The sequence below is a fragment of the Cygnus olor genome, chromosome 8 (assembly GCF_009769625.2).
Source record: "Cygnus olor isolate bCygOlo1 chromosome 8, bCygOlo1.pri.v2, whole genome shotgun sequence".
Lineage (NCBI taxonomy): Eukaryota > Metazoa > Chordata > Aves > Anseriformes > Anatidae > Cygnus > Cygnus olor.
In genome coordinates this window covers 17690327-17703924 of record NC_049176.1, presented here as the reverse complement: position 1 = coordinate 17703924, position 13598 = coordinate 17690327, and the positions used below count along the sequence as shown (strand labels likewise).

The following is a 13598-nucleotide window of genomic DNA, read 5'->3' as shown; positions in this document are numbered from 1 at the left end:
AGGCAAGGTTCTTATTTACAGTTACTCAACTCCCATAATATTTTATCTGAGGTGGCATTTTTAACACTCCCCTCCCCAGTACTGGATGAACTGTCTCTTTCTTTGCTTTATAGGTTTGTAACTAACCTAGTTAAAATCCCATAAATACTGCGATGTTTCTGTGCTTCACATTCAGGCAGGAGGCTGGCTGAGGAAAAAGCACATTAGCATTAAAATGATGGTGACATCCAGACTGAAGCTGACAATTCATTCATTTTTTAAGCCTACTGTCATTATGCCAGCTGCCCTTCAGGAGCTGACTGTGCAGCAACTGTGTTCGCTCCTAAATGTGCAATACTCGGGCACAGGTATCCTGCCATAAAATCCAGAGTCACAAGCCCTTGCCAGGTCACACAGTGGGTTAATGTGCTGGGTTTCCACCCCCTGGAGACCTGGGCTGGCTTCTTTGTTTTGCTGCAGACCTGTGTGCCACTCCAGCAGCAAAGGGGAGGTCATAAAAGCGGTGGAACAGGGCACTGGGGAGCAGCCGCAGCAGCGCGGGGTGCCTCAGGCCAGGGCTGCTTCTGGAATCAATGAATCTCAGTATGGGTCTAGGAGCGCTGGTTTTGTGTGGATCCCTGCTCACAGCTAAGGCACAATGAGGAGGTGCAAGCAGGCCATACCGAAACGTGGCCTCTAACTCGGTGTGTGAAGAAGGAGTTGCATTATTCCACCACTTCTCCCTCTGGATGGGCAACAGCCCACAGTGCTGCAGCTGTAACACCAGCGCTTGGCATAGGTTTCCTCCTCTTGGTACCCCAGCTTCACGAGGGGTCCACCGACGTGGTCCGTGGCTGGGCAATTCCAGGGCAGGATATGGCCAGTCTGCCCAGCAAACACCTCCTTCCCACTGATGAGCGGAGTCCAACCCAGACAATGCTTCACCTGCCGTACTGCCCCGTCCGTATCTGTCCTCCTCTGGACTGTAAGAACTTCCCAGCAGCTTCTTCCTTGACGGTGGCTCCTTCAGCCCGTCACATTCAAGAGTCCCTCCTGCTTCTGCGCCACCCCTCCAAAGGACACCGGCCAGCCTGCTCTCTCCCACTGTTGCCATTTCTCCCATGCCGAAGACCAAGTAAGTATGGCAGCCTCACACCAGCAAACCTCTAGGTTTGCTCTGGTCGACCTTGGGCTCTTCCCTGCCTTCATCCCTTACTGGGCAGTCACCCACCCCTCCTTGCAAGGCCCTCCTCAGTTTCATTCCCTCATCTCAGCCGGTTCCACGCCGCCTATGCCCAGACACCGGTTTCTGGGCTGCAGCCCCTCAGGCAGAGCCCTGCCGGTGCTTTCTGTGCCGACCTCAGCTGCTGCCTGTGGTCACGGCGACAACTGCTCCCCGGATCCATCCCAGCTGCTTCTCTTACATCCGTTCTTCTGCCATGAGGGAAGGGCCACGTCCCTGCACCACCCAGCCCAGCAGCACCTCTTAAAGGACGTGCGGGCTTTCCACAAGACTAGTGACAGAAAACAGTGATACTTAGCCTGGGGGAGGATGAAAAACCAGACCCTGCCTAGCACTTGTCAGAGGAGGAGCTTGCAGACCAGGCAGGGTACCCGTGCTGGGGCGCTGAGCAGCTGCCGCCTTGCCTAGGTTGCTCCCCGCGGCCTGGCCCTTCGTGTCAGCAGGACAGGGGGCTGCATGTGGCTGGGAAACGTGCCCCTCTGCTGGTGTGGCTGGTGGGAAAGCAAGACAATCCCACCGCGCCTCCCAGCTTTATACACGTGCTGAGATGACTATTACATTTATACACATATATATAGGCGGCTCTACGTAATCACACAGTGCTTAGCCCACCGCAATGCAGACTCCCATTCCCTAACTCTACTTTTCTTCAACAGAAGATTTCCCTGAGAAACTAGCCAGACACTCCAAGAATCTCTTTTTAAATGTTACCTTAATCTCTCACAAGAGTTACAAATCAGCCAGCTGTTTAATCAGACTATCAAAATGGACTCACTTCTTAGCTGAGATAACTTCAGAGGAAATGAGAGAGACACTGATGCAGTCCCCCAGTCCTTGGGAGCTCTCCAGAAACTCCAGTGTCAGCTCTTTAAGTTAATTAATGTGTGCTAATTAATGCCATTAACTTTGATCAGACAAATCAGGTTTGATGTCGGTATAACTGAGATGGGAAGCTAGTGCTCAGGTAAGACCTCAGTCGAAACCAAAGCAAGTCTTCAAGAAATCCTGAATCTGGGAGCGTATTTCTTAGCATCCTGGCCAGCAGCCTACGCGCACGGTGGGTGCTCACCTGCCACCCTGCACAAAACCAAAGGCACCGTATGCTTGTGCACGCGTCCATCCGCACCCGCTATCAGGAGCGGGGGTGGCACAGCGTGGCTCGCTCCTGAGCTCTTCTTCCTCGTCCCACACCGGCCCTTCATCGGGAGCATTTCTATAATAACTCTGTTCTCCATCCTGACCTCCTCCTTCGCTGGCTATGTAAGCGAGGGAAAGCTTCTTACCCCACATCCTCACTGACCACAATCTAGTCCTCTATTTTTGAAATATTTAAGGCCTGAAATGTAGAATTTGGGGTTTTACACCAGTTAATATTAATAGAAGCATTCTCAGGATTTTTTCCCCCAATGTAAATGGAAGGCTTTTATTTTTTTAAACATCCCCCTGTGGTGCTCGCAGACCAAACACTGCAGCATTGTGCCAGCCCGGGGAGCTCGCTATAAACAGATCTGTCTAGCTTCTCTGTCAGACCCAGGGAGCTCCGCATAAACCAGGAAAAGTAAACGTGTACATTAAATATTTACTGTTTTCAGCATGTATAATCTAAAAGTGTTTTTAGCAGCACAAGGAGGGTGCACTTTTAATCTCTGATTTTTATTTTGACATGGCACTGTTATAAAATGGTACAGGTACATCCTGAAAAAGCCCAGTCCTTCCAAGCAGAGGCTCTCCTCTCACAACTGCTGACAAACATTGTGTTATTACACAGTGCTCACCTGAAAGACCCACGCTGCTCCACATTGTTCTCAAAGAGTCCCATTAAAAGTTGAGTCCGTGGGAGTTTCAGAATCGGACCCCCGGTTAGGCAGCAGGAGAGGACAGTGATCAACATGCAGGTAGCTGAGTACAATACGAAGCAGAAGAGTGCAAAGAGTTAAAAGAAATGAGGAGCAAACATCTCTGAAAGTACATAGCTGCCAATCAGCACTTTTTTGTTTATGATTAACATAACAGCTAGCTTTTAATGCCTGCTCCACGCGGAAGGGTTTCTGCTTTCATCTCAACACTGACACTAGGAGTCATAATTTCTGCACAACAACAGGAAAAGATACGTTAATGCAATCGTAAAAAAGTCTCCGCACCACAGCGGTCTGCTGATAGCCCTGCTAACCCCGTACTTCCTGAGGACACCAGTCCCTGGGAAAACAGTGGGCAGCAGCCACGCTTCCTGGCTGACTCAAAGAGATGTCCTCTCCCCACGGGTCGCGCTCAGCGGCGGGCTGCACGGCGCTGGCTGCTGGAGGGAGCCACGCGAGGACCCGGTGCAACACGGCAGCCTCTCGCCGGGCTGCCCACCTGGTCTTGCCAGCCGGCTCCCTCCAGCTTCCCTTTAGTCTCCGGCAGAGATAAATTGAGGAAGGGATTCCATTCAAATCGTTTCTTCTTCACTCCCCAAGAAAAAATCCCCCCAACCAGTTCAATAGAGCAAGACACATCTTTTAGATTTGGATGCTACTCAAGTCTAGAGATGGTTTAGCACTTCTCCTGAATCGCAGACACGTAGGACTGGGATGGGCAGTCATTTGCACATTCCTGGACCATAACTCTGTCTCCAGAAACATTCTCAAAGCACATACATGATCTGTTGGCTGTCTGCAAGTCCTCCCTATCTGCAAGGATGACATCGTGTCTACTTATTTGTCTGCCATTGATTTTTTGCACTCCACTATCACTGACTAGAAGTGAGGGGCACAAGCCAGAGAGCAGTGCACGCAGCTGATCTCCAGCAGGGCAGCCCTGGGCTGGCTTCCTTCTCTCAGCTAGCTCCTGGGTGTCACAAGACAAACGCACACAGGAGAAGAAAAGAACACAGCTAGCTGCCACTGAAAGGTGCTCACAGTAACAGACTGGTAGGCGAAGGGTAAGAGCCTGGAGAGAGCAGAATGGAAATAAACAGTAACGCAGCAAACACAGCTACGGTCTCACCGTGTTTTAATAACCTTGTGTATGTAGCAGAGAATGAGTAATGATTCTGGACAAAGCCAACGGGCACCTCAGGGGATTCGGCACTATTCTGCAATTAATCCTGTGACATTTACAGCAGCTAGCCTGAAAACTGACAGAATTCACTGTGTGGCAAAGCATCTTCAGTATCTTGCAAGATCAGGCCTTCCCTTCTACATGTGTGCAAAGAAACAGAAACGCTATTTTTTTCACAAAACCAAACAACAACAACTAAAAACCTACAAAAAATGCGTTCTTAAAACCAAAGGCCAGGCAAGCCCTTTGAATGTCCCCGTACCAGTGACAAGAAAACATTTCCTCAGGTCATTAGCAGGAGAGAGGGAGTGAAAGCACCAGAACGAAGGCAGAAGGTTCTGCCAGTTTTTATTCAGACTAACCTTAAGGAAACAGAACTTTGATTAACAACTATAACACAACAAAACGCCTTTTGGGAAAGAAGTTTGCCAGGTCTTTTAAATGCAGAAATGTAAAAACAAATCTGAATGCACTGAGGAGCATGCGTTCTGGGCCAGAGTTCCACATGCAGATAATGCAGAAGGCAGCTGTCCCCAAGGTGTAGCTATGATGTAGGCTGAGGCAGACAGCAGCTGAAAACCATTACGGGCTGCAGCCCGCAAGTGTTGTGATGCTGAGAAAGAACCTGTGCACGCTCCTGATGCCTCAGCTTCCTTCAGCGAAATTCACAAAATGCAGCTGTGAAAAGGATTTTTCTATGATACATAAAGAGAGATTTCAGCCTACATTTCAAGTTGAATCGCTGCATCACAAGACGATAGGCGTGACTTGGAATTCATGCGCAGCCAGGTGCTAGCCAGGACCACCTGATGGTCTTTTTGTGTTGAGCTTACGCCAAAGCCCCCCAACAGCCTTTTCACTGCAAACTTCAGATACAGGGATGGGCCTGATTGCAAATTCTATCTTCTGAGTGTACCGGAATGTTGAAGCATATGCACGTGAGAGTGGGTTAATACATACTAAGTAATCCACCTGCCTCACTGAGAAAACTGAACTTCCCAGTAGTGCAGCAGTAGCTAGTGCTAAAATAAACTGAATGTGAGCTCCTTGAGCGGCAGCGACAAAGAGCTCTCGGTTCTCTGAATGGACAGCAGGAACTAAGCAGAAGATGACTGTAACTGCCTTGCCTTTCTGCATCCAAGCTTTGGGTGAGAAGCCGTTCAGTATGTATTACCAGTCAGAGGTTCAATGGGAACACACTGACCATCAGCAGGGATGCTTCTCGCCTCTGTTATGATGTTATGTCCCTTATACCTACATGGGGTGCAGTTCACGAGCTGAAGCAGCAATGAGCACAACTGAATACTACTGCAAATTTAACTTCTTTGGTTCCCCTGCAGGCTCAGGAGACTCACAAGTTCCCTTTCCACTTTCACAGAAGCAGAACCTTCGCAATACCTTGAGAGCAGCCAGAGGAAGAATCAGTGCACCTACAAAGCAAAGTGCCTCGGCACAACTATTGCAAAGCACAAACCCACAAGTATTAGAAAACACAGGCAAGGCACATACTATACAAAAACTGGCAGGCATGAGCATAGCTAAAGGGAAGGTAGCAGGGAAGAGGAAGAAAACAAATAGGAAATGCCATACTGAAAGAATTCAGCATAAACTCCGAGCAAATCAAAGCAAGAAAAAAAAATCTGAACCCACTTGAATTTTAGCTGCTGAAGTCTTCTGGTTACTCTGCCTGTGTGTTGGTATGCTTAATTTGCCCCACTGGATTTGCACCTCCTGTGAGTCACTGAGAGGAGCCATTGACTGGAAGAACTGATTTAGTGCAGCAGGAACCGGCGGCCTGGCAGGGGCTGCAGGAGAGGCCCAACCTAAGGTAGGTAAACATTAGAAGAGGAAAGGCCACAGGGAAAAAGACTGGAACAGGGAAAAGGAGAAGAAGGAGAAGGAGAGATGGAAGAAATGCACAGCAAAGGATGGGCAAAGGAAAAAGAGAATGGGGAAGAGGAAATAAAAGTACAAAAAGGGCTATATGCTGCTTTTAGTAAGAACCTTCCCCAGAATCCACACGATTGTAAACTTTTGATGTTCCCTAGTTCAGTGCTGGATACCTACTGCCACTGGACATAGCAACTCTCGGAGGAATATCTGTCCTATACATCCCCTTACGCTGCTCTGGAGTCCCTACACATAGCTGTGGAAAACAGTGTAGAAGGAAGATAAACCATTCAGTTATTTTTTTTTTCTTGATTTGTCTCTCTGGAAATTCCTTTTCCTGGAGAAATAAAGGCCTGCGGAGATGACAGTGTGTACTCAATAAATCTGTAATACCTGGTGTATAAGCCAACTGTTTCAAATTCCTGCCTTGCATTAGCCAAGCTCTCAGCAGACTTTACCTTACAAACAGCTATTATTGCCTATGGCACAAAAAGTTAGGAGACAGTAAAATACCCTTCATTACATAAAGCTGGGAACACTTCCCAGTTCCCTTAGGACAACAAAGGTCTGGAACTTGATGTTATACTGAATACAACCTCAAGAAAGAAAGATACTCCAAACTTTTTCCTGTTTCCTGACGTCCATCCACAAGACATAGGCACAGCCTGGAACGTAAACTCGGGGTCACAGTTTATGACAGGGAAATGTGTGCAGTGGAAGCGTATGAAAGGTTCACAGTCTAACCTGAGCTCCAGAGAAACGCAGCTGATCTCGAGCGTTGTCAACTACTTGAAATTCAGGACAGGTTTGTTAAAAGGTGCTTCAAAGCTTTCGAAGTGACCTTTTCTGAGCAAATGCAGGTTCGGTTACAGTTTCCCATCAAAGTTGTGTGAATGTGTGGTAAGACATGAAACCAAACGAGAAAAGGCGCCATTCATCAACTGTTCCTGCGGCATTTGCTGAATGTTGTGAAAGTCATAGATCAAAGCAAAACGCTTGGTACGTGTCCTTAAATTAGATGTAATTAAACAAACAAGTGTTTGCATAAATCCCTGAAAAGCAAAACTGTCCAATTTAACCACACGTTGGTGTGGTAGCTCTTTCTGCTCTAACATTTTCAAAATTGTCACTAGCAAAAACGTGCTGAACGACAAAATCATTCCTCCTGATCACAATGCCACCGCCACAATGTCACCTTGAAAAAAAAGGACCGGTCAGGCGCTCCACCTACGAGCCAACGTTCGACTTTGTAAAACTAAAGTGCCGTAGCACACACACACCTACCAGACCAAGGGAAGCCTGGAGCACTGGATAGCTCAGAGGCTGGAAGCAGGACCAAGCAGCTCCTCCTCGTCACAGCTGGAGCCTGGCCAGTTCGGTGGGGCTGGAAAGTCGTTACCGCCATTACTGGCAGCCGCCTGAGTTCGCCGGCTGTCTCTGTCCAATTCTTCATGGACACATAAAGTGATTCCTGTCGCCAGTAATGGCGCTAATTGGTACATATTGGCATTCTCAGGAGATAGCTGCATATAATTAAAGACCAGATTTCCCTTTCAACTATCATCCTTTCCAGTCAAGTTTGGAGGTGTACGAAGGAAGCAGAAACCCAGTGCCGCCCTCTGAGGGCAAAGCGGGCCTGAAGCTTTTCTCCTGCCACCTTTCACAAGCCACCAAACCACCCGAAATAACTGCGGGGATCTAATCTGGAGAGAAAAGCACAACAAGACTCAGCTGTGGGGGAAAGCACCCACAGGGCACCAGCCCTTTTGCCAGCGGCAGGCTCTGCAGGCCTGGCCTGGGCCAGCCAGCTCAGGGCCTGGGCCTGGCCGCTGCGTGTTGGGGCAGCCCAGGCCTCTGTGGAGGCTTCCCCAGTGGGGAGAGGCTGTCTGGCAGCAGGAGGCCAGGCTGGGGTACCAGGGCACTGGGGACACCGCGCTGGGTGTTTTCTGTGTGAGGATGACACAGGGGCTGCCTCACCAGCCCCCCGCTCAGAAAGGATGCGCCTGGGAGAGGCGCAGCAGCTCGGTGCATGTCTGTGGGAGCCCGCCATCAGGGTGCGGTGCAGCCGAGGACAGGGGCCCCCATTGTGTGGGACCCCTCTTGTGTCACCCTCGCCTCCCTGGCAGCCCGAGTCCCCCCGCCGCACTCCTCCGGCCAAAGCCAAGCCCAGGAGCAGCGCTCCCAAGACAACAACGAGCCCCCCTTTTCTGCGGCTCCGGCAAGGTCCAACAAGGCTGCCTTATTATTCCTGCTGGTATTAAAATACAAAGCAAAACAAATCGCACGGGCGTGCGCGCACGCCAGCCCCCAGCCCCTCGGCGGGCTGAGCGCCGGGAGCAGCCCTTGCCCAGCACTTACCCAGCCATGTGCACCGTCCGTCCGTCGCCGTGAAGCCGTCCTGGCCGTAACCCTGCCGGCAGCGGAGAGAGCCCGGCGGCGAGGTGCTGGGGTGCTGCTGGAGCCCCTCGCTGCGTGCCCCTCGCTGGGAGCAGCAGGCACAGGCTCGGTGCCTGGCAGCGCTAGGCGGGCAGGTTAACCGGGTCCCCCTCCTCTCCGCATCCCCTCCCTCTCCCCTGCCTCCCCCTCCCCTTCTGCTTTTCTGCGCTCCCGAGGGTTTTTTGCAGTTTCTCCCCTCCTCTGCGTCTGCTCCTCCACCTTCCATCGTTGAAGGCAAACAAGAAAAAAAAAAAAAAAGAAGAAGTGAGGAAAAAAAAATTAAAAATCCCCCCAAGCCCACCCCAAAGTTGTGTTGGGCACAGTAATCTCATTTGCCAGGAAGCATCCCAGGAATGGGGCTGGCGGTACCGCCGCCGGGTCGCACACGGCGCTGGGCTTTTTTCAATCGAGCAGCGAGCGGCAGCGCTGCGCCAGTTGGCTCCTCCGGCACAGCGCTCCTAAATCATGATGGACAGATTGCGTGAAAAACAGGAATTCCAAAGAATTTCCTGCCCTGGGAACAGAAGCGAGGGCTATATTTAACAGCCTCTGAAGCTGTCAAGAATGCTTTGTGGCTGGATAACAGAGCAGAAAAATGCGAAAAATGCGGGCTACTGCTCTACCAAATAAGGCAATATTGTTACGTCGGGTGCCCGCTCCCAGCTGGAAGCGCTCAGGGCCGCCAGGAGAAAGGCCGCCCCAGCAGCGGGCTCGCGGCCCGGCCCGGCCCGGCGGAGGCGGCGGGTGCCGGGGGCCGGGGGGTGCCGGGGGTGCCGGTGCCGTGCGGGCGCGGGGCCCCCCCCTGCGGCCGGGGCGGGGCGGGGCGGGAGGGGCGGGGCGGGGCGGGGCGGCCGCGCGGCGCGCGCCAGGCGCATTCCTGGGATGCCGCGAGCGCTGGCCGCGGCCGCGGCCCGGAACGCGCGACGTCAGCGGCGCGGCGCACGCGGCGGCCCCGCGCCCTATATAAGGCGGCCCGCGCCCCGCCGCCGCCTCAGACCGCGCCGGCCCCGCTCCGCGCTCGCAGCCTCCCGCCGCCGGCAGCCTCCCCTCAGCGCCCGACGCCACCGCCGCTCGACATGGGCTCCGCGGGCACCCGCCCCGCTCTGGCGGCCGCCCTCCTGTGCCTGGCCCGCCTGGTAAGTCCGGGGAGGGAGGCTCGGCTCGGCTCGCGGCTCTCGGCTCGCGGCTCGGTAGCCCCGGCGCTGACCGGCCCCCGCTATCTCCGCTCCGCAGGCTCTCGGCTCGCCCTGCCCCGCCGTCTGCCAGTGCCCGGCCGCCGTGCCGCAGTGCGCCCCCGGCGTGGGGCTGGTGCCGGACGGCTGCGGCTGCTGCAAGGTCTGCGCCAAGCAGCTCAACGAGGACTGCAGCCGGACGCAGCCCTGCGACCACACCAAGGGGCTGGAGTGCAACTTCGGCGCCAGCCCCGTCGCGACCAAGGGCATCTGCAGAGGTAAGGGCCGCCGCCGTCTCCCCCGGCCGAGCGGTGCTCCCCGGAGCGCCGGAGTTTAGTAATTTTGAGTCCTTGTATGGTTATGCTTTGTTGTTGGTAGCTTGGCAGAAAGGCACATGACTTCAGCAGTCTGGAATGCGATTCAGTATGTCTGGGCTCCGCTAAAAGCACATAAGGAAAAGTGATTCCTGACTAAGTTATTGTTCTGGCCCCGTGTCTCCTGGGGATTGTAGGGAGCTTTACCGCGAACCGAATTCACAGGGCAGCAAACGCGTGCGTTTAAAGGAGCGACTCCCACCTCTGACTCCCTCTCCTCTCTCTCGTTGCTCTCTACAGCACAGTCCGAGGGGAGACCGTGTGAATATAACTCCAAAATCTACCAGAACGGCGAGAGCTTCCAGCCGAACTGTAAACACCAGTGTACGTGCATAGATGGAGCTGTGGGCTGCATCCCGCTCTGCCCGCAAGAGCTCTCCCTTCCTAACCTGGGCTGCCCCAGCCCCAGGCTGGTCAAAGTCCCTGGGCAGTGCTGCGAAGAGTGGGTCTGCGATGAGAGCAAGGATGCGCTGGATGAGCTGGAGGGTTTCTTCAGCAAAGAGTTTGGTCTGGACGCTTCTGAAGGCGAACTGACCAGGAACAACGAGCTAATTGCCATCGTGAAGGGAGGCCTGAAGATGCTACCTGGTGAGTATGGGCTAGCCTGTGTAACGGTGACAGTTAAGGTGGGGAGGAAAGCTATGTGGCTCTTTAGACCCCAGTGGAAAGAAAGAAACCCAGTGGGAAGACGCACCTAAGTCTGAGCCCTCCTTTTCTTTTCCAGTGTTTGGATCCGAGCCACAAAGCCGAGCTTTTGAGAATCCCAAATGCATTGTGCAAACAACTTCCTGGTCCCAGTGCTCCAAGACATGCGGAACCGGCATCTCCACGAGGGTTACCAATGATAATCCTGACTGCAAGCTCATCAAAGAGACCAGGATATGCGAAGTGAGGCCATGTGGCCAGCCAAGCTATGCCTCCCTAAAGGTAAATACAGACTCCTGTGGTGCTCCTCTTCTTTCCAAACCGGTTTGGATGGAGGGGAAAAGCTGGACAAGAATCTCCCACTAACAATATTATTGCCTTCTCTTTACAGAAAGGGAAAAAATGTACCAAGACTAAGAAGTCCCCATCCCCAGTGAAGTTCACTTACGCTGGATGTTCCAGCGTGAAGAAGTACCGCCCCAAGTACTGCGGCTCCTGCGTGGATGGCAGGTGCTGTACGCCCCAGCAGACCAGGACTGTCAAGATCAGGTTCCGCTGCGATGATGGAGAAACCTTCACCAAGAGCGTCATGATGATCCAGTCCTGCCGATGCAACTACAACTGTCCGCATGCGAACGAAGCTTACCCCTACTACAGACTGGTCAATGACATTCACAAATTTCGGGACTAAGCTGTGGTGGGGGTGGGATGCTAAACAGAGTTCTGAAGTAACCAGCCATGGAGAAAGGACCTTTGATGGAAGTGGTGCCTTGCCCATTGGAGGGCAACATTGAGATGTTACAAGAGTGCACTGTGCAACTGGACACTAATGGACAGAGATTTAAGCATACTTAAAGCTTCATAGTACTGGAGCAACTTCACTGCTTCTTTTTGGAGCACCTTATCGTATATACTGTTTTCTGTTTGTAAGTGATCTGAGAAATGTTTTGTTCCGGTTATGAAAACCTTCTTCCTATCCTGTTCGATTTAACACTATGCTTTTCCCCCCTCCCTCTCTCTTTTCCCCCCCTTTCCCAACCAAGTTGGAAGTTACATTCCTTCCTGAGGTGGGCACTTGTGAGGTGTTCACAGTGGCAGCTATTATGTACCAACTGTAGTTTAATGGCAAACAGAAATCAGTTGTTTTAAAGCTGAGTATTTTATTTATCGAACTGTAGCTTTTTTCTTTTTTTAACCCCTTCCAGACCCTGTAATACTGGAATAAGTTGTAAATGATTTTAATTTTATATTCAATGAATTAAAAGAATTTATTTATGGAATTAATCATTTAATAAAGAAATATTTACCTAACTACTCTCCGTAGAGCATTTGAAGAGGCAACAGCTTTAACTACAGCAAAGCCAAGACCTTTCTGTGAACACTTAGAATCCCAGGAACCAAGATTCTCTGGAAACTAAAGCAAGCTCTCCCGCAGATGCAGCCATGAACTCCAGTAAGCTGAGTCTAATTCATGGGGTAAATGATATATTGAAGTGGTATATACACTCTGCCCCCCCCCATGCTCTAGAAAGCATGTGCAGAAAAAGTTTCCTGGCAGTGAAAGCCCATGTTTGATGGAGAGACTGAAATGTTAATTAGAGTGTCAGATTATTCAAACTGTCCTGGAATTTGCAACATAAGGCACTTCATTAGAATGCAGTATGTGCACAGCGATGTAGAGCACTGGGGTGGAAGTGGTCATCAGGTCTCACATTTTTTTGGTGGCTGCTTTTTGCAAATTAATAGAGTTCTCTGGAAGAAGAATGTTTCCTACAGTCTGCAGGAGGTAGTTTGCTTTCACTAAATTCAAATTAAATGAGCTTGAAGCAATGACTTTTGTTAATCCTAATAACCCAGTGATGAAAAGTAAACATACTGTTAACAGAAGAAGAATGTGAGGAATTTCAAGTACTTTTCCAATAGAGTAAAAGGCAAAGCAGCCAATCTTTTCTCTTCCTTGCCTCCCCTTCCCACTTTTCAAATATGTAACTACACTTTAGGGATGTGGATGACATTTAGCAAACCCAGGGGGCCCTAAGAGAGCTAGCTGGCATGCGTTAAGAAAATGGCATTTCAAAAATGACCTAGAGGAGGAACTGAGAAAGCTGCATGGAACATTTGTAGTATGCTGGTTAGTATAAAGCTGCACTACAGATAAGGCTGAAAAGAAACCTGCAACACTTTTTTTTCTCATCATCACCGGTTAGTTCTCTGCCAAGAAGCCTTCCTGTAGTCTTTAGTGAGAAAAGTACTTCTCAGAAAAAGCAGAGACCGATTGTGAGGTTTTAGACTGGTAGTACTGTCATCCACCACCATGCGGTTTGACACGCAAGTGGTTAAGAGTTCACTTTTCATTTGATTAGACATAAATATTTCAGTAAAATAGATGGCCAAATATCTCAGAAGCTCATCTCTGGCACCTAATGCTTTGCCTGAAAAATTACAGCTGTCTCTCTTCTGCTCAGTCAAGTTCTCTCCCCGAAGGCATTCAAAACTTCAGCTGTTTTGGAATTTACCACCTGGCCACCAGTCTTAGCTGTACCTAAACTTGTCTGTACAACATTTGTTGACAGTAAAAGTGTAAAACGCAATGAAGCGCTTTTGTTTGGTTTTGACTTACATCTAGCACCGAACACTTCATTACATCAACCTCTCAACGAGGAATCACCGGGTCTGCATGTCGGGTTACTGCACGGAGAGTAAGAACACACGGTTCCCAGACACAGCGGAGCTGCCTGCTCGTTCTTGGCCACCTCCACTTTCAACTATACCTGAATGACACCCACTTTAAAGAAACCTAACTCAGCTCTCCTAAAAATT

General features: G+C 50.9%; 2 protein-coding genes across 2 annotated transcripts in view; one reads left to right on the top strand and one right to left on the bottom strand.

Moving 5' to 3' along the window:
* DDAH1 (dimethylarginine dimethylaminohydrolase 1) overlaps positions 1 to 9096 on the bottom strand; it is a 91625-nt gene extending 82529 nt beyond the window's left edge. Inside the window, exon 1 of the mRNA XM_040565531.1 lies at positions 8510 to 9096. The gene's annotated coding sequence lies outside the window, so the exon portion shown is untranslated. The remainder of the gene's footprint in view (positions 1 to 8509) is intronic.
* A 397-nt stretch (positions 9097 to 9493) lies between these two features.
* On the top strand, positions 9494 to 12086 carry CCN1 (cellular communication network factor 1). The gene is made up of 5 exons (XM_040565525.1): positions 9494 to 9723; positions 9821 to 10037; positions 10374 to 10721; positions 10858 to 11060; positions 11170 to 12086. Exons 1-5 carry the CDS (start codon positions 9664 to 9666, stop codon positions 11467 to 11469), a joined length of 1128 nt encoding a protein of 375 aa, XP_040421459.1. The 5' UTR covers positions 9494 to 9663; the 3' UTR covers positions 11470 to 12086.
* The last annotated feature ends 1512 nt before the right edge of the window (positions 12087 to 13598 follow it).